This window comes from Podarcis raffonei, chromosome 10, assembly GCF_027172205.1.
Source record: "Podarcis raffonei isolate rPodRaf1 chromosome 10, rPodRaf1.pri, whole genome shotgun sequence".
NCBI classification, from domain to species: Eukaryota; Metazoa; Chordata; class Lepidosauria; order Squamata; family Lacertidae; genus Podarcis; species Podarcis raffonei.
The window spans coordinates 56,714,174-56,734,584 of NC_070611.1; the positions used below are offsets into that span (position 1 = coordinate 56,714,174).

The 20,411-nt window shown below is 40.9% G+C and overlaps 1 protein-coding gene across 5 annotated transcripts in view; it reads right to left on the reverse strand.

The window, feature by feature from the left end:
• Window positions 1–20,411, reverse strand: part of FGD4 (FYVE, RhoGEF and PH domain containing 4) — a 109,104-nt gene that overhangs the window by 22,213 nt on the left and 66,480 nt on the right. For all 5 annotated transcript variants that reach the window (XM_053405986.1, XM_053405985.1, XM_053405989.1 and 2 more), the window contains 7 exons: window positions 13,112–13,292; window positions 9,429–9,906; window positions 6,458–6,547; window positions 4,634–4,779; window positions 3,587–3,743; window positions 1,885–2,023; window positions 371–429 (listed from right to left, as the gene is read on the reverse strand). In XM_053405986.1, the coding sequence (XP_053261961.1) occupies window positions 371–429; window positions 1,885–2,023; window positions 3,587–3,743; window positions 4,634–4,779; window positions 6,458–6,547; window positions 9,429–9,906; window positions 13,112–13,292 (1,250 nt within the window). The remainder of the gene's footprint in view (window positions 1–370; window positions 430–1,884; window positions 2,024–3,586; window positions 3,744–4,633; window positions 4,780–6,457; window positions 6,548–9,428; window positions 9,907–13,111; window positions 13,293–20,411) is intronic.

Sequence of the window (20,411 nt, forward strand, 5' to 3'; positions counted from 1 at the left end):
AAAAGCTGCATATGACAACTGTCATCTTAGAAGTATCCCCCATTGTAAATTACATCTTATGATATAATACCTGCTGTGAAACATACACGTTCCTTGCTTTAAGGTGAGGAGTGTACTTTCCCCAAAACTGCATTTATTCATACAGATTTAATCAGAATCTAATACATATAATTGAATAAGGGTTTTTTCCAAGCATGAGACAGCCCTACATTCCATTGAAGTTACCTTAAAATGGTTGCATGAGACTTTGGAAAAAGCTAATATAAAAGGCTTAATTACAATCTTTCCTACTTAAGACACCTGCCAAATTGCCTGCTTTATCTCCTGATGTGGATTATGCAAAGGAAAAAATCTCACAGAAGTCACTCACCATTTTTCGGATGGCGCTATTAGAGTGACTTGCTGCTGTAGATATTATTTCCAATGATTCTATAAGAGAAAAATGACCCCCCCAAAGGTTAATTATTATTACTATGATACATAAACAGTGACTTCAAATGCTAACTTGCATGTTTCACTTTTTTATTGGCAACAAATTATAATGAATTACAAGATTCAGGCTGTAATCCTTTACATACTTACTGGGAGCAAGTCCCACAGAACTCAATGAGACTTACTTATGAGTAGACATGTATAGGATTGTGCCCTCAGTCCAATAAGTTTCCTTAGACTTATGTGAACTTAAAGTAGATAACATCAAAACATCAAAACTTGGAGAAGTAAAAAAAAAAGACTTCGTGAAGTTGATATAGGTGCCTTAGTCCCTTAGTATAAAACAGACACAGGTTTGGTAATATATCTTTTGTTAGAATGAAGCATATGAAATATGTTCTGTGTGGAACAGTGCTTTAGGACTAGAAACTACAAACTAGCAGTCAGTTCAAATTGCTATCTGGCCCTCTAGCCACCTCAAAACAAAATCCTTATGAGAATGACATCTTTGCTCATCTTCCCACAACTAAAGAAATATCTAGAACCCAGTAAAAGGCTTTGCTTAAGGTGTATGTATCCCCACCCCTGCCCCCGCTGCTTGCGTAGCGGTGGTAGGGTCCTGAGCACCTCTAGCTTTCCTTCTATGAAATGTGTATTTTGCATTTATTGCATTTCCAAATGTGCCCCTATGCCCAAACAGATCAGGGACCCCTGATCTACTTCAACATCCTATTTTCTACAGCAGTGGTGGCCAAACTTGGCCCTCCAGCTGTTGTTGGACTACAACTCTCATCATCCCTAGCTAACAGGACCAGTGGTCAGGGATGATGGGAACTGTGGTCCCAAAACAGCTGGAGGGCCAAGTTTGGCCACCACTGTTCTACAGCAAAGAACCAGATTCCTTTGGGAAGCCAACCCTCTCCTGTTGCCATTCCCCAGTAAGGGCTATCGAGTGGCATGCTGCCTCTGAAGTTGGTGCCATGAAGACCAATAGCCAGTGAGAGATTTGCACTCCATCAATTTTCCTAATCTCGTTTTAAGCCCTCTAAACTAGAGGCCACCACCGCATCTTGTGGCACCAAATTCTACAAATTAATTATGTGCTGCGTCAAGGATTAATTCCTTTTGTCTGTCCCAAATCTCTTGCTAATCAGCTTTGAATTGTGTTGTTTGTGTGTTCAGAATCTGCACTCCTTTCCAGAAAGGAAATTCTGAAAACACAGCATATTTTCATTTGTCCAGAAAGTCTGAACAAAGGGGATATAATAAATTTAGTAATACATTTAGTAAATATATAAATAAAATGGTATTTAAACAAATTGCTTCTTGTGAAGTGCTGTTCTTTGTTTCCTTTTCTTGGGATAGTTCTGAAATATTAATGGTCCATCCCCCCCCCCCTTTTACAGATTTACTGTGTGATGTTGAATATATAACCCACACAAATGTATTTACTTTCAGCATCCTTCCAGTCTAGAGAGTCTTGAGGCAATTTTCTTAGATAGTCCTTCAGAAGCATCTCGTATCTTGGAATGCGCTGCACTGGTTCCAGCATGTGATGTTGCAAGGTGAGATTTCCACAGACTTTCTGCTTCTAAAAAGACAACATACATGTATTGAAACTGAGGGTCCAGAAATGCATCTCTTGCGCTCTGCATCCGTTAAAAATACTTTATTTCAGTAACACTCTCTTAGTGATATTGGCAAATGAAAGCAATATATTTCATCCAGGGATTTTATTTAATAATTCAGAAAGTTGATTATTAAATGAAATCCTCAGCTAAATGTGTTGCTGTCATTAAATAATTTAAACCCTTTATACTATCTGTAAACAGACTTTATACTTCCCACTCTTTAGTTATCTATTCTAAACCCAAAGGAATATCAAAATAAAACACAGTCATATAAACCTAGTTTTAAAATATTGTTTTGATAACAGAATTCAAACATTGGGTGCCGTATTTTTCGCTCTATAAGACGCACCAGACCACAAGACGCACCTAGTTTTTGGTGGAGGAAAACAAGAAAAAAAAATATTCTGAATCCCAGAAGCCAGAACAGCAAGAGGGATTGCTTCGCAGTGAAAGCAGCAATCCCTCTTGCTGTTCTGGCTTCTGTGATAGCTACGAAGCCTGCATTCGCTCCATAAGACGCACACACATTTCCCCTTACTTTTTAGGAGGGAAAAAGTGAGTCTTATAGAGCAAAAAATACGGTAATATGCAATTGAAGCATCCTACTTGTGCAACAGAAATTCCAGGTTTTCTTCTCCTTCACACCACTCCGAGCTCCATGTGTATGATGGGCTGAGGGAAGTGAGATATAATTTTCTCATTCTTTGAGAAAAAGAATACTATGCTTTCTGAAGTCCGTCCATCCGTCCGTCCGTGTGTATGTGTGTGTGTGTACAAACTTGCATTGTGCTGCCGCAGACTAGCTTACTACCTCAAACCTGGCTATCTTTGCCATGGGGCAGGGTGAGGGGCTAGATTCAAATCAAACAACTGCAAAATATTCTTCAACAGAGAACTATTGCTGAGACATTAGCTGACCCATGGAAGAATTTCAGATAATTGCACTTTGATTACAGGAACGTGAAGCTATTCTTCAGATAGTAAGGCCACTCAACAAAAACTGTGATTATATGTTGGTGTTAAGATGAATGTTACAGAAATAAGAGTGAATGGGTTGAAAACTGTCCATAAGGTACACTTGTTGGCGTTATTTCAGATTGTTTTATCAACAAGGCATAGTAAATGTCCTCTTTTAACCAGAAAAATGGAAGTCAGTCATTTACCAGACAAATGTAAAAAGTTTTCTGACATTTCAGATTGTTTTACCAACAAGGTATAGTAAATGTCCTCTTTTAACCAGAAAAATGCAAGTCAGTTGTTTACCAGACAAATGTAAAAAGCTTTCTGACATTCCCTATTTGATAAAATGCTGAATAGATATGTACTGAATTTCGGACACCTCTATCAGCACACACAGATACAAGCCAGAGGTACGCTCCTTCTCCCTCCTCTCAACTTCATATACAACTATGAAGTTGTATATGACAAATGCATAATAAGTATTCCAATATAAATACTTATTTGGTCCACAATGTAGGTATAAGAAATTTAGCATGTCACACATACAAACGCGTACACACTACCTGAATTTCTTGGATAATACATTTGAAGACAGGTGATCGCTCAGTCCACGTTTTCACCAGTTCCATTGCGTTGTCAAAATTCTTCACATACTCCCCATACATTTTGAGGAAAGGAGCTAGCTTCTGTAGGATGTCACTGATCCTGGGGTTTGTGTCCCTGGACAGGCAAAAGAAAGCAGTTATAGAGATAAACATGGGAGGTCAGACAATATGTACTATGGGCACCTCAATTCTGTCAAATATGTATCTTTTGATTTATTCTGCTTGATAACTACCTTGTGATTGTGTGATTGACTTTTTTTAAAAAAAAGTATTCCATAAACTACGTAAACAAACAAATTATGTCTCTAACTCACAGCTTTGTCAAGTAACCCTAAGAAAAAACCATGTGTGAAGCACCTCTAATAACCCTACCAAATAAACACTGCAGCTCACCTATTAATATAAAATCCTCCTCCAATAATTTATTCCAGTACTGGAACTTTCATTTTCAGAGTTGACAAACAATGAGAAAGGAAAATATTCTTTCCCTCCCAAGGCAGGCTGCAAAAGCTGGAACTGTATTACTTAGATCATGTATAGCTGCCAGTTTTCTAAATGCATGGTTCATCTCTCTTGATGCTCCTCTGGCTTGTGACACCCAGTATTTCTGAATAAATGTTAAGTGTGGTTGTGTATTTAGAATACCTGTTTTAAGGAAGAGGTTAAACATATCTTATACCAGGCATAAGCAAACTTGGCCCTCCAGATGTTTTGGGACTACAACTCCCATCATCCCTAGCTAACAGGACCAGTGGTCAAGGATGATGGGAATTGTAGTCCCAAAACATCTGGAGGGCCGAGTTTGCCTATGCCGATCTTATACATTTCTGGACAATTCATGGGGAATCATTCTGTGTTCTCTGACATTTCAAGACTATTATGGATCCCAATACTACAAAAACAACTTGCCAATTTATAATAGAATCATAGACCCTCCTACAGGCACAGATAACATTTACATAGTCTTTCACAAAGTACTATCTCCCAATAATCTGCACTGCTTACCATTCTTGCATTCTTTTCTCAAGCTCTGGCAGCAAGAATTGACTGTGAAACTGATTAATGGATGAAATATTGGAAAATATTTTATTAACAACTTCAGCAGGAAATGAGCCCCTGTTAGCTTCATCCATCAATTTACAATAAAACTCCTGCAATGGATAAGAAGGGGAAAGAGAGTCAGCCACAAAACATGCATTCCTGGGCAAATAAAATAGGCACAGGGCAAAGAAAAGTTTTCAGCCAATTTGCAGGTAAAAATGTCCATTTATTATAACAACCTCCTTCCTCTTTCACAATACCACCAGAACTATCTTGCCAGTAATCACACTTCCTTGCAAAAAAAGAAGCAGCAGCAAAATGAAGCAAACAGAATGATTCTCAAGTCAACATTTTACTAGTTAAGATTCTAGGCAGTCCGCTGCATCTCATTTGTTTCTCCTTTTCTGCTGCCAAGGGGCAAAGGGCTTGAGGGGGTAAGGCTCATTATGCTGACTTGAACCTGCCAGCTGAATCTTTGGCTGTAGGATTCTAGTATGAATTTTAATTAAAGGTCTGTTTGCTTCCTACACCTTTTAATCATATTATTTGCTTAACTTGTTAGCAAAGTCAAACTGAAGGCAGTTGCACATGCATTAGTGCAGCCAACAGATGTAGTAAGATGTTAGCAGTCAACAGAACCTGAGCAGCAAGCGATTTAAAGCTAATAAGAGGTGTCAAGCTTCTGCTCCAAGAAAGGTAGTTATGTAGAGCTTCCTCTGTTTCATATTCAAATGGGAAATTCAGGATAAGCCAACACACATAAGAAAAATGGGCCTCTTTGAACAAAGCTGAAGCTATGATCCAATGAAAGGGAGGTAAATTAACCATGCAGTGAGTGAAGATGAGGAACGTTCTCAGCAGACAGGCAATATATGATGAAAAATGTGGAGGCACTGGGAACAGAAGTGTTTTATTGCAAGATTGGGGGGGGGGGAGACCCAGTACAGTACATTGAATCAGAAGCTCGTGGGTTGTGTGACATTTACATGGCAAACAGAATATTTTTCTGTGCCACCTCCACAGAGTCCATAATTCCAACAGAGGTATGAGTAATTCCTAGTCATTTCAATTAATTCATTAGTCATAATTTAAATGGATTTTTTTTTTCATTTGTAATTTGTAAATGTCAGTAGTGACCAATGCCATATACTTTTCCTGGCCAAACTGCAGGGTGGGTGAAGAACCAAGACTTTATTGAGCAAAGGAAAGAATTGATTTTGCATGTCTTAATGGCACTAGATCTAAAACACAGCAATAAGTTCAGGATTTTCTAAAGGTGTTGGTGGTGCTTTCTGAGATTGCTAAAAGATAGTAGGGTGGAGAAGGGCCTTCACTCAATAGAGGAGCATTCGTTCTGCATGCAATGATCGCATGTTCATCTCCAGGGAGGTCTGGAAATGTTACCTATCTGAAATGTTAGAGAGCCACTACCAGTCACTGGGGGCAATACTGAACAAGATGGACTCGTGATCTGACTCCTATGTTCCTACATCACTGCTGCAGTCCCAGTTACCATGGTCTGCGGGCAAGAAAAGAAGATACACAGAAAGAAATTGTGTAGAATGTGTGTGTGACGGTAGGAGATACATGCAGATTCATAAAGACAAAGGATGGAACTACAACTACAAGCAAGCAAACATGCAAAGATTATTTTGAAGCCATCCACTGGTTGATTTAATAAGTTGATTTAGTTTCCTCTTATATTAGCTAGAAACAGCATGAAAGAAAGAAAGAAAGAAAGAAAGAAAGAAAGAAAGAAAGAAAGAAAGAAAGAAATCCCACTCTTACCTGATCCAAGAGAGCAAGTCGGCAGACGTAAGCTCTTTCTGTGTGCAAAAGCTCATTGGCAATATTGTAACATTTCTGTTCATTTGTCTCCTGGAAATGCAGACAATTTTCAGAATGAAGAAATCGCAATATAATTACTGAATTTTTGCTGCAATTGCAGCTTCTGCATTTATCAAACAAGGGTTCTCTCCCCCTTCACCCAATTAAAGTCGTAGAAAATTGGGAGGACCAAAGTGTGAGAAACTAAGAACCTCTGCCTCCAAATTGGTAAACTAAAGACGGCTGCATTGGCTTAGATATTAACCAGGCATGAGGAGCCTTCAAAATTCTTCTAATTATTGCACTTTCTATGAATGGTTTTTCTTTCAAGCACATTAGATGCAACGTTGGGTATGCTGCTGTATCCTGCTTTCAAGCATTAAGACAGGAGTGGCTAATCAATGGCCTTACAGATGTTGCTAGACTACAGCTCCCACAATCCACTGGCCAGCTTAGCTTTGGCTGATGTAGTTGTGGTACAACATCTTGGAGTCCAGCCCTTCCTTAAGGGCTTGGCACACATGGTCCTTGGCTGTGAATCCAGGAAGGCCTGCTTCCTGCCCTGCAGGCCTTTCCCCACCTGGCCTGGGAGGGTTGGGCCCTGACCAACTGAGGCTGCTGAACAGATTCTTGGGTTGGGGAATTGTTTAGGTGGTGTGGGGGGGGGTGTTGCTTCTGTTTCCGATATTAACTTTTTGTATTTTTATTTTAGATCTTATTATGAGTCATGTGGAAATTGTTTAATTCGGTTGTGATTTTTTCTTTGTTTTCTTTGTTGTTTATGACTTCTTTTGTTATGTTTGTAATTATGTATTTTTTCATGTTGTAAACAGCCTTGAGCATGGTTTTAACTATGGAAAGATGGCATACAAATAAAATTATGCACGTATGTATGTATGTACTCTGCTGTGCAAGGAAACTAGCCAGTTGAATGAGATTATGAGATTCCAGAGCACATAGGTTTAAATAACACTGCACTTAGCAGCATAAGCCTGTTCTACCCATGGTAGAAGGGTAGGATATCTAAAAGTCATGAATTCTGTTTTTTCTTTCTTTCCACACAAGCTATATAATAATGGCAAGATGGTCTATAGGAAAAACAGTATTCTCTGAACTCTCCCTAATTCTAATAGTGCCTTAAAAATAATGGCTTGTTGTGTAAGGAAACTTTTAAAAAGGGAACAATCAAGTGAAAGCAGAACATTAAGTCTAAAATTAGTCCTGGCGTTTCACTAAACAAAAAACAGGGAGCATGGATTCTATATGCAGAACACTGGAAGAGGGGTCATCGGGGATACATTTCAGGCAGGAAAAAACACAATAAGGGAGTGAAGCCAGCCAGTGAGAGAGGACGCCAAGAAGAGTTCAGATACTGCAGGGCTGCATCCCCCCCCAAAAAAATCCTGAGGTTCTAGTTCTTTCCAAAGCACTCTTCCCTATGTTTCTAGTCCATTTTGAAATCTGGATTTGATTGATCTGCAACTGGCCAGGAACTCAAGAGTGCTGACCAGGATTAGGGAACGCTCAACTCCAAAGAGAAGCCCACCTTATTATGATTTTTATTTTAATACAGTGGTACCTCGGGTTACATACGCTTCAGGTTACACACTCCGCTAACCCAGAAATAGTGCTTCAGGTTAAGAACTTTGCTTCAGGATAAGAACAGAAATCATGCTCCGGCGGCGCTGCGGCAGCAGGAGGCCCCATTAGCTAAAGTGGTGCTTCAGGTTAAGAGCAGTTTCAGGTTAAGAACGGACCTCCGGAACGAATTAAGTTCTTAACCCGAGGTACCACTGTACTCCGTACAAATCACAGCAGGATATCACAGCATGGAATAATGAATATCACAGCAGCTGCCATTCTTCTGCTTTACTCTTTTTGTATTACAGAATGTCCAAACACTCCTTGCTGCTTACGTCTGTTGGGTGCCCTTTACCCATTGTAGCCCCTCTGAGGGAGACCATGGGTGTGTCATTTCCCAGTGCGCTGAGAATTCCAGGGAAAAGACCCATAGGAATGACCCTGTCCATAAGGTCACAGTCTATTAAACTAAATGTTACAGCTGAACTATGGCAATAACCCACAGAAAAACTGCTCCCACTGGGGTGTTACAACATGTAAAGGCCACATATCGTAACATTAGTTCATCATCCAGAAGGTGAGAAGGCTCATACTGAACGGCTTCCTTCCGTTACCTTCTCCAGGTGTGTGCCAATTTACTTCCTGCATGTTCTTGTACTACCACCCTGTTGCCTCTGCCTTTTCCTGTAAATTACTGTCAACACCCTTTTCATAACTGGGATGTCCTTCCTGCAATCGTTGGCATTTGGCTCATTTTACTAACGAGGACACTCATAAAGAGGAAAAGAACTGTTCCAGCTATTCTGCTAAATGAAAAAGCCCTTCAGTGTCTGAGACCACACTGTGTAGACTGAAATGTTCACACAATCAGGAAGTCTGTGTTCAGAGCCAGAACCTTCCTTTGCAGGAAAGCCCTCCAGGCAATCTCCCTCAACAGCTTCCATATCCAAGAGATACCACTGGTATTGCCTCTCTGATCTACATCTACAATATTGAATCCTTCACAGCTTTTGCCTTGCATAAATGGAATGTGGTCTCCAACAGAAACTGACAAAAGATACATAGATTTTGTGTTGGTGTGTGTATATTGTATCTATGTTAAAAAGGGGAAGATACTTAAAATTTCAGTCGTTTGAAGGCAGTCTAGTTAAGTGTATTGTTGAATTTCTTCGTTCCTTTGATATACTGTTCAAGCTGTAGAGTGGTCTAAAAAGCATTAGGGATACAGCTATCAGATTTGAATGCAAATACAAATGGTCTGTATGGCCTTCAGAGGCCTATATATTTCAATAATGCAGAAGGCACATTTTGTTTTTATAGCCTACATTTCTTTATAAACTGCTTGCCTTACCTTTGTCTCCACATGCGAGTCTTGCTTATTGTGCTCCTCAATCTGCTTGTTCTTTGTATTGGTAATCATTTCTACACTTTCTTTTCCCGATGGAAATAACGTGTTCACACTTGGAGTCTGGCAACAGCTATTGATTGTTTGCCCTTTGCAGGCTGCTGTAGTTTGCAATGCGTCTGTACTAATGTTCTCTCGTTCTCCATTTACCAAGCTGCTGTCAAATGATGCATTTTGAATGGCCCTACTCGCATTATGAACCGGCAATGTGCTGTCCCTGCAGTCCAACTGGTTCTGTGCTACTTCTCCATTGGCTGTGCGATTCTGTACATCCTGAGAGTGATCTGCACTATATCCCTGCTTCTGTAGTGGGTGTTGGGTGAGGAATTTTGGCTGAGGTGCTGGTGCTGGCCCATGCTTTCCTTGAGATTTAGCAACATTTAGAACAGAGGATTCTTTCTTCAGCTCACTAGGAATGGATGGGCTAAAGAGAATAAAAGACAGCGAAAACTAATTCATATTACATGGACAATTTATGTGAATAGAACACCCTTCCTATCCTCTTTGCAAAAAAAAAAAGGCAGTATCAGTAGAGCAATGTTAAACAAAGTTGAGTCAAAAATTTGCACAGAGAATGGTGAGCATCGTTTCAGAGGCCAAGAATGGCTACAATCCTATTCACGCTTACTTAGGACTTGCTTGGTAAAACTTGTGGCTAAACCCCATTGAAGTCAACATACTACAGTCAGTGCTGTTTGCTGCTTACTAAGGCTTACATCACATGCGTTTTTTAAGACTGGGTGCAGCCAAAGCAAACACAAAGTGGCAGGGATTTCCACAACTAATAAAGGTAAAGGTGAGAGAATCTGCGTCCACTGCTCTTCTCCAGCTAACTGATTCCCCATATCAGAGCTCAGACTAGAGAAAACGATATCGGGAATGAAGACAAGCACCATCCCACCCTCTACTTTGCTGCATCACACACAAATATGACTATTAAAAACACAAGATTCTTCGACATGAAATGCAGCCTTACTGCACTTCTTCCCACTGTGTAATTCAATGTTTCCTTGCTACCTACATTAAACAACCATCAATAGATCTTGCTGAAGCACTGAATTACTTTTCTTGGATTTTTCTCTATGGATTATTATTAACACATTGAAAAAGAACACGAAGTCTTGCATTGTTTACTCTGTCAGGCAGTGGCTCTCCAAAGTCTCAAGCCGATGTCTTTCCCAGCACCTGTTACCTAACCCTTTTAATGGGAGAGGACGAGGATTGAACCTTGAACCTTCTGCATACAAAGTGTGTGCTCTTCCACTGTGCACTGGCCTCTCCCCATATAAGTGTTTGTTTACCTTACATTGTTATTCTGTATCTTTTCATCAGGGTCAGAAATTGGAGCAGTGGGGTGAAGGGAGACGATAGTTACAGAACAAACATCATAAAGTCTACTTTTTCAAATTCAGGGTTAGAGAAGCAGATGTTGCTCAACTACAACTCACATCAGCCCTGATCACTGGCCGTGATAGCTGGGACTGATGGGAGTTGGAGTTCAACAGCACCTGGAGCACTGAAGTTTCCTAGCCCTACATTACACAAACTGCCAGTGTAGCAATGCCCCAACCTTTGCCCTAATGTTTGCCCAAGCTTTGTTATTTTCCTTTGGCATGTGCCTTCACCATTCCCCCAAACTCCACTTTGTTTATTCCATTGTGATTGTTCAGAGTGAGAGTGTATGCACCACTGATGTTCTATTCCCCACCTTTTCGAACATGTAAACCATTTTGAAGTGATCCTTGTGAAAGGATCATCTTTTCCCTTTCCACCAAAGTATTTTGAGTGTTATCTCTTCCCACACCAGCCATGTTCCCTCTCCTTGCACCTGGGCTCACTCCCTCACTGCATCTCTCTTTCTTGAAATCCTACCACCTCACATAAAAGTCCACGCTTACCTCTCATTTTTCCTCCTTCAACATACCACTTCAGCTGAGGTTTTTAAAAAAACGAAATGTTTTTGCTGTGTACTTTGGCAGCTCCCTGAACACTTCTATGCGTTGCTTTCTTCCTTGGTTCATTTTTAGCACCTGGTGCATCCACTCAAAGATTATCCACCAAGGTGCATAATCTACCTCTCTTCTTTTTTTTAGAATAACCTAGCAACACTCCATACATCACAACAGAGCCCACTTCCACAGGTACACCATCTTCTTCTCACAGCCAGCCTTTTTCTGTGTGGCATGCATAAGGCACAGTCACTGGTACTGCAGCCATTCTGCTCCAAGCAAGCCAGTACCTGGATGGGAGACCACCTGGGAAGATTAGATGCTGCAGGCAAGGCATGTCACCTTTTTATCCCCAGCTAGCTGCCTAAGCAAGCTGGCTGGGGATAAAATGGCTTAGAAGCTAAGGGTCCAAAGGGCTACTGGTCCTGTTGGGAGGATACTGGTCCGAATGACTCATATTCACACTAGTTTTAAGGATTATAACTTTAAGAACTGGTGCCTGGGAGTGGATTCCCACAAAAATTTAAAATTCTATTCCGGGTTATTGAAGCAGTATATTATAAAAGCAATTCTGTTATGGTTACTTTTTGAATACTTTTTTTACACTAGTTTACAAATTAAGATTTACAATCTGATACAAATCGTACTGCATCCTGTTTCTGAATCTTTCTATAATAATATGCAGTGGTACCTCGGTTTACGAAATTAATCCGTTCCGGAAGTCCGTTCTTAAACCGAAACCGTTCTTAAGCCAAGGTGCACTTGCCCATATGAGGCCTCCCGCTGCCGGTGCCCTTCCACCGTTTAGCTTACGTTCTTAGACCGAGGTAAAGTTTACAAACTGGGACACTACTTCCGGTTTTGTGGAGTTCATAAACCGAATCGTTCGTAAACAGGGCTGTTCTTAAACCGAGGTACCAGTGTACAGTAAACGCACAACTGATACACATTTAACTTGTGCGCATTCAGCTTTACGAGCTTGACAAAAAATTATAAAAAGGGGGTGGGCATCCAGGGGAAAAGACTTTGGCAATTCCACCTTCCACTCTACCCAATGTGTTCTGACTATACACAATTTTGGCTTTAGGCACAATCCTCAGAACATAACCCACATCTAAGTTGTGAAATCCGTCTTCACAAATATTGGTAACTGTTCTGGTATTTTAAATATGGTTATGGGTGCCATAACTGAAACCGTGTTGTTTATATAATAATCGATCCTCATTGTCATGGGAAATCAAATCTGGACAACCTGAGTGTGAGTGTTTAATGGAACAGAAGCATGAGTGACAGCAGCCAAGTGTGGTGGCATGGTGGACGGAATCAGAGTGAGTGACAGATGGAGAGTGTGGAGAAAGACTGTAAGAGAGTTAGACTGCCCTGTCTAAAGGAATGGAATGCAAGCCTTTGACATCCATAACCAATATATAGACCCATTTATTTGACTAGCAAGAAGATACCTGGTGTGCAGAATGAACAAGTTGGCCCAATATAAAGGAGAGACAAAGGAATAATATATAGCCTTAAGAAACGTATCAGCTTCCCAATTTTGCATTTCACTAGAACACAACCATCCATCTATGTTATAAAAGTGGAGCACACACCAGTTCCTCATTCACTGTCACTTATGCTTCTTTTAATCTGTACCCTTTTGAATAAAAATGAAACAAACTTGTTTACCTGCCTCCTTCAAAATGACTGATGAGATCAGACACTTTACTAGTTTTTTCTTTAGATACGCAAGAAGAGGTAGGTGTAACTTCCTCCATTCTTGGCTTCGTAGAATGTAAAGCTTTATGCCTGGGGGTTTGGTGGGCAATGGATGACTGTGAATTCTGCAGATGTAATGGCTTTGGAGGCACTGTGAAGAAAAAGGAACATACTATACTGTATTTTGCATTTGGAGGCATTTCATATATCAAAGCTGTTCAACACTGTGACTCCCGGAAAGGCCTATGGGATTCTTAAAACCCTTTCCAAAACCACCAGATTTCCCGGTTTTTTTATTTTCAGGAAAGCTCTGCTATTATTATAAACACTGCTATTATTATAAACACAAAAACTGTACACCCTGCCTTAACTCTACTCTTTTCAGTGCCTGCCCAGATATGTAGAAGGTTTACATGTGTTTTAATACATTTTTAGCTGATCACTGATTTTAATTTTTATTTAAATGTTTTTAATAGCTCTTTTTACTGGTAATTTTATTGTTTCATTCTTTCTGTAAACCGGTTTGTGGGTGTTTTTGTTGTTTTATATAATCAAGTGATATATAAATTATATGAAAATAAATAAATACAGGCAACTCCCCACTTGTGTGTGATCAGCACGTGCACTCCCATTGACACACATGCTGTTTTCAGCACCGAAAGGGGACAGGGTGGAACAGGGGGATCCCAGTGATGCATGGGGTGGCCAGGAACAGAACCCCCGTACAATTGGGGTAAATGTAAATAAATGTTGTACTCTGTCTATTCTCTCTCTCAGACACACACACACACACACACCATCTTCTTAGGTACTTAAGCAAGATCTGCCTCGTGTCCAGCCTCCACAACTTCATCAAGAGATGTATAACTAATGAGCACAGCAGCAAGGCTAACCCACAAAGCCCACAGATGATTTGATACTGTAAAATAATGTTCTGGAACTTCCTACAGCTGAAGCAGCTCCAGGTTTTTGCGAGCCACAACTCTTTCCTCTTTGGCTTCTCTGCCTTTGTACTAAGATGTGCCTTGTCCAACAATTTCTTTCAAAATTATCTCAATGCCATGTACAAAACTCTCCCTGGCCTGCAATCCAAAATTCGCCAGGGAGCAACTTCTTCTGTACATCGTACACAGGCTTGCATAAGACGATGTGAATGAAAAAGACCCCACCTCAGAGCCCATCTCTGCTATGAAAGCTGTCATACATAAAACCAGGCCATTGGTCTATCTAGCTCACTGACTGGCAGTGGCACTCCAGAATTTTGGGCAAAGGACATATCCAGCCCTAGCTGCAGGTGCCAGTCCACTGAACCTGGGAATTTCTGCATACAAGGCAGATGCTCTACAGGCTTTTGCAATTTACTAGGTGACCTTAGGAAAGCCATCCTCTCAGCCTCTGCATTCTCTCAAACATTTGCAATATGAGAATTATAAAAATGGCCTTACAGGACTGTTGCAAGGATAACTGAGATAATATATGCAAAACACTCTAAACATTCAATAATGGCTTTATGAATACAGTACCAAGTATTTATTCAACAGCAAGGAAAAGCACTCTGCATATGCTCAGAGGTAATTTCTAGCCTAATAAGCTCTTTCCAGGGCTGAGCAATAACTCAAAACAGACCACTCCCTTTATTTTAAACCACTTTGAGGTTTTATTACAATCAAATGGTATATAAATGTAAACCTAGAAACAGTCCCTGCAGAAGAAAATACACCAATGGACACCCTTATGGGGCATGGATTATTTGAAACTAAACACACACACCCAAGCACCAAGGCTCAAACCTGAATCAGGGAGAGGAACAACAAGCAAAGCATATTCCACAATCCAAGTAAGTCATGGAAAGTCTCTATCTGTTTGTCTCTCAGTGTTAGAAACTGAGCTATAAAATCTAGGCGCCAAATAGCACCTTCAGTCTAGGTTATGGTCACCACAATGATATGTCTAGGTGCATTTTTTGTGCGTGCAAGATTGTAAAGCAAATGGTCTGTGGGGAAGTGCGGCACCAAAAGACACGCATGTCTCTTGGTGCCACGCTGCCACATGAATTAGCTGATTTGAGGGGCAGCACAACACCAAAAGAGGCATATCTTATGGTGCTGTGCTGCCCAACAGACCAGCTGAGTGGTGTGGCATCGCAGCCACACAAGCTAGCCAGATGGAGAAGTTAGGGGCCAAACCTGGCAACCAGATATCTCTACTTCATCATAAAAGGCCGGCTGCCTGTCGCAAAACACAACTGGCATCATTCCGAATGTTGCTGCTCTCTCTCTCTTTCACACACACAGGGGGAGAGAGTGCTTCTCAACACATCAAGGGTTATGGAATACAGCTTGTAGGCTAGATATGCAGCTGCCAGAAGACGAAGAAAGGAATTCCCCAGCTGAAGCCGCTGTCTCTCTCCAGTTTATTTATTGAACTTACTGTATCACACCTTTTCTTCAAGGAGCGCAAGGTGGCATATATGGTTTTCTTCCTCCTCATTTAATCCCAACAGCAAACCTGTAAGGTGGTTAGCCTACGAGGCAGCAATTGGCCCAAGGTTACTCAGTAAGCTTCATGGCTCAGTGGGGTTTTGAACCGTGGTCTACCAGGTCCCTGAATTCCAAACCCAATCAAAGAGCCAAAATGTTAAAATAAAAAAACAAAACCTCAAAACATTGGCAAGCCAAAGGTGGTTGGTCACATGCCTTGTGCGGCAATCTCTGCAAAGTACAACTATAACCTGTGAACATGGAACAAATTGGTATTTTATGAGGACCAAGTTACCTATAAGCTCATGAAAAAGTTTATGTATGCACACACAAACACATGCTCAGGACTCACAATAGCTCAAGAAAATCAGTCCAGCACGGAGAGCAAATGCACAGGATGCTAAAAAATAATTGTAACAAAAATCACAATTCCCTACAAGCATCCCAGCAGGATCAAAACCAAGTGTTTCTTTCTGTAATGAAGCATCTGTAACTGACCCATCAACTCCTCCTACTCCCCATGTTAATGGAAGTCTTCTGAAAACTTAAGAAAATATTATGGAGGGACAGCCATCACCACCCTGTTTTTCTTTGAACTGTTGTAATTGCTCATTATAGCTGTTTTATCTGTCAGTGTTCTTCGAATCTGCTTTGACATCCACCTGCATGCTGTTAGAGACTGAGCTGTTTGCTACTCTGTGTTTTCTCTAGAAATGACAGGCAGATCTAGGCCAGTGAACATCAGCTAATTGCCATGAAATCGAACAGCTAGCTAACAGAGAGAGACGATAAAATGTAAGGGGGTTGGAAGAGAACTCAAAACCACCAACATGGCTGAGAAACAAGGAGGCCACAGAACAATCCTAGGAAATAAGTATGAATGGAAGTAGCAGCAGCTTAGATGGTGTTAATGATAACAAAGCTGTATCATACAGAAAGCATCTTGAGCAGGGTGAAGAATGTTAAAAGCAACCTTCCATTAAGCACCTAAGAGCAGCCTTGTTGAATTATACCAAGGACCCATCTAGTCTAGCATCCGGTTCTCATGGTGGCCAACAACTTACTTTATTTAATAAACTGTTTCACAGCCTGAAACCATTGATAAGTTCAAGATAAGATAAGATAATTTATTACGGTCAAAGACCAGCTTGTATTAACACAATAATGACAACGTTCATAAAGACAAAATATACAATTGGAGCAGATTGCAGCAGTAGCTCATGAATTAAAATTGAGATATATAAAACTGAGATTTGGGCTACCATAAAAATTGACCCTGAGGCACCCCAAGGGTGACTTCAGCTTTTTCCTAGTAAGCTATTTTATTCTAGAGGATGACTTGTGCCTATAAATTTGGGCGCAGAATCTGGCTAATAGCTGAGTCGTCTTGTGATCTTTGCTTAAGAGGACAGAATTAAGTTTAGACTTGTCTGGGAAGGTCGACAAGCCTCTTCAGCAAAGGGTCAATGGTGTCTCTACGAATCTCAACATAAAAAGGACATCTACAAAAATATGTGTTTCCTGGCTTCCTGTTTCCCCTAATGAGCAGGCGCAAAGTCTCTGTGCGTATGGGACTCTTCCGTAGGAGCCTTCCAGAACCGGTGAGGGCAAGGCCGAGCTTCTAGCAGGAGTGAAAGCCCTTCTTGCATTTCTGGATGTGAGGAAGTAGAGATATGCTGCTAGAGCAGCTATGTATCTCCTGTTTTCTATGATTTTATAATCAAGGACCCTTGTACAGTCCTGTTGTCTCTCTATGTCCATGATTCTTTGCCTAACCATGGATCTAGCTTGGCCCAGACCCATACTTATGAGGGTTTGGGGAGCAAGGCCCAGTTTCTGAAGAGTGTTTAAGACTGCTGTCTGCCAGCCAGACTGAAACTGGTCGCTCAGAATCAATGGAGCTATTCCTCGGGGGGGAGCAGTTTCAGAGTTAGCCACTTATATATTGGTGTTAAACTAATATGAGCTTTTCATCATCCCTGTTTCTAGTCTGACCCATGCATTTGAAACACATCTGGGAACTTGTAGCAGGGCTCTGAGGAGTTTGGATTGCACTCTTTCAAGGGGAATGAAAGAGGAGGGATGTGGGCCCAGAAAGGATCCGTAAAGGAGCTGTGCCAACGTTTTGGCTTTATATAATTTTAGTGTCGCGGGACATAAAACCCCCCTTGAGTTCTAAAAAATTTAAGGATAACATTTGCAGATCTTTCTCCGGCACACCCATTTGAGTTAATATGAATTTTGTTGGATCCTGATGCCTGGAACGCCATTCCTAAATATTTATAGTTCGAGACTTATTCTAAATTTTGGCCTTGAAGTTTCTAGTTTCTGAGCTTTGGTTTTTTCCCAAAAGCAAGAATTTTGGATAAGTTCAAGATAAAATGAAAGGAAACAAAAACTAACTTATTCCATTCCTACAAAGACTAAAACAATAAAACCATTTCTACAGATGCACAATTAGTATTTCATGAGTCACATCTCAGGGGAAACCTCCTCAAGAAGGAAATGCCCACAGACAGAGTTCCCAGCAACTCGTATTCTGAGGAATATCATCTGAGATACTGAAGTATCTGAAGACAGTCATCCTTGACTAATAGCTACAGAAAGCTTTATACTCCAGTAAACTGTCAGATCTTTTAGAAGCAGTCCACACTAGTGATCATCACTATATAAAGGTAAAGGTAAAGGTACCCCTGACCATCTGGTCCAGTCGTGGATGACTCTGGGGTTGCGCGCTCATCTCGCTCTATAGGCCGAGGGAGCCAGCATTTGTCCACACACAATTTTTCCGGGTCATGTGGCTAGCATGACTAAGCCGCTTCTGACGAATCAGAGCAGTGCACGGAAATGCCGTTTACCTTCCCGCCAGAGTGGTACCTATTTATCTACTTGCACTTTGACGTGCTTTCAAACTGCTAGGTGGGCAGGAGCTGGGACCAAACAATGGGAGCTTACCCCATTGCAGAGATTCGAACTGCCGACCTTCTGATCGGCAAGCCCTAGGCCCTATGGTTTAGACCACAGCGCCACCCGCGTCCCTCAATCATTACTATATATTTGGTAGCAAATTCCATAGTTTAATGATGATGATATATATATTGCATTGTTAAACTATGGAATTTGCTACCAAATATATAGTGATTGCAATATATATATTGCATTGTTAAACTATGGAATTTGCTACCAAATACTGCTTTTGTCTGTCCTGAACATTGTACCATTCAGCTTCATTAGATGACTTCAGGTTCTAGTATTTTACTAGAAAACTGCTATCTATTTCATCATATACACCTCTGTCATGTCCCTCCTAACTCACTGTTTGTCTAAACAAAATTTCTGACTAAACACTTAAATATTAAACATATCGCATCCCATTGTTACAAGAATTGTTAGAACAGATAGTACAGGACTGTGACGACCATTGCTTTGGCATCTACACAAGTCCATTATTTTGAGCCATTGTATTCCAAAACACCAAAGTAATAAAAATACAGCAGACTGCCTATCCTCATGTTTCTCTGTTTACATTATTATGAAAGTGCAAGCTGTTCCAGGAATTTGGTTAGACTAACCATTTAGTTTAGGACCAAAAACCCTTAAAGACTACTCTGTGTCACTTACTTTGAGGTCATGCTAAGCTGTATGCACATGTTGTTTCACCTTAGCAAACACTGTAAACACACACACTGTGCCTTGCTTTAAAGGCTAAACAAATGCTGAAATAAGTTGGCCATAGCCACCTACGCCACCCCTAAAAACCTCTCTGGAGATAACATGTGATATAGGATGATTAGGCCTACACAGCTGTGGACAGCTTCCCATCCATACCATCCCACATGGTTCAGAAGGGAACCATGGCGAGGCATTATCAAGGGGCACAATTGGCTACAGAGTGAAGAGAAAAGAAGCTTTCATTCTGTGAACTTCATTCATGGATCCATGGATCCAAGCCTTAACTCTGGTAAAGAACTAAGAAACTTGCTCCAAAAACTCTTGCTCTTTTCTAATGCCCTATTTGCACCCCTGGATCATAATAACTAATATTTTCCAGGCTAAATTTATGTAGTTGTTTGCTTCAGATAGCAGCAATATAATGTTAAAAAAAAAAAGTTAAAGCAAGTTTAAACATCGCACACATTTTTTCCCCTGGATTTGTTTTTGCATGCTGGGTGGGGACTCAATAGTTATATAAAATGATACAATTGGTTTCCAGAGATTTAAAGCTGCTTTTCAGAAAGAAACCAAGTATCAACTAACACTCTACAAAACCAGGTCAGGGCCTGTTGTTTGTTGGCAGAACAGATCTGGAATAGCAAAGACACCCTTTGAATATTTCCCACTCCATTCAGGGCAGACCTTTGATTGAACAAACATACGGAATAAAGAAAATGCCCTAAGTTTTCCTCAATTAGCAAGTTGGAGGAATTGTCTTTACGGCAAATAGGCCTGCAGTGCCATCTGAAGATGGTTCAGAAACTTCAGCTGGTGCGGAATTCAGAGGCCAGGTTGCTCACCAGAGCAAGACGGTTTGAGCATATTACACCGATCCTGGTCTGACTGCACTGGCTACCAATTAGTTTCTGGGCCCAATTTAAAGTGCTGGTTTTGATCATCTCTTTGCATATGAACCTACCCGGACCCCGAGATCATCTTCTGAGGACCTCCTTCATGTGCCGCCTCCTCAAGAGGTCCAGAGGGTGGCAACACGAGAACAGGCCTTCTCTGCAGTGGCTCCTTGTCTGTGGAATGCTCTCCCTAGGGAAGTTCGCCTAGCACTTTCGTTATACACC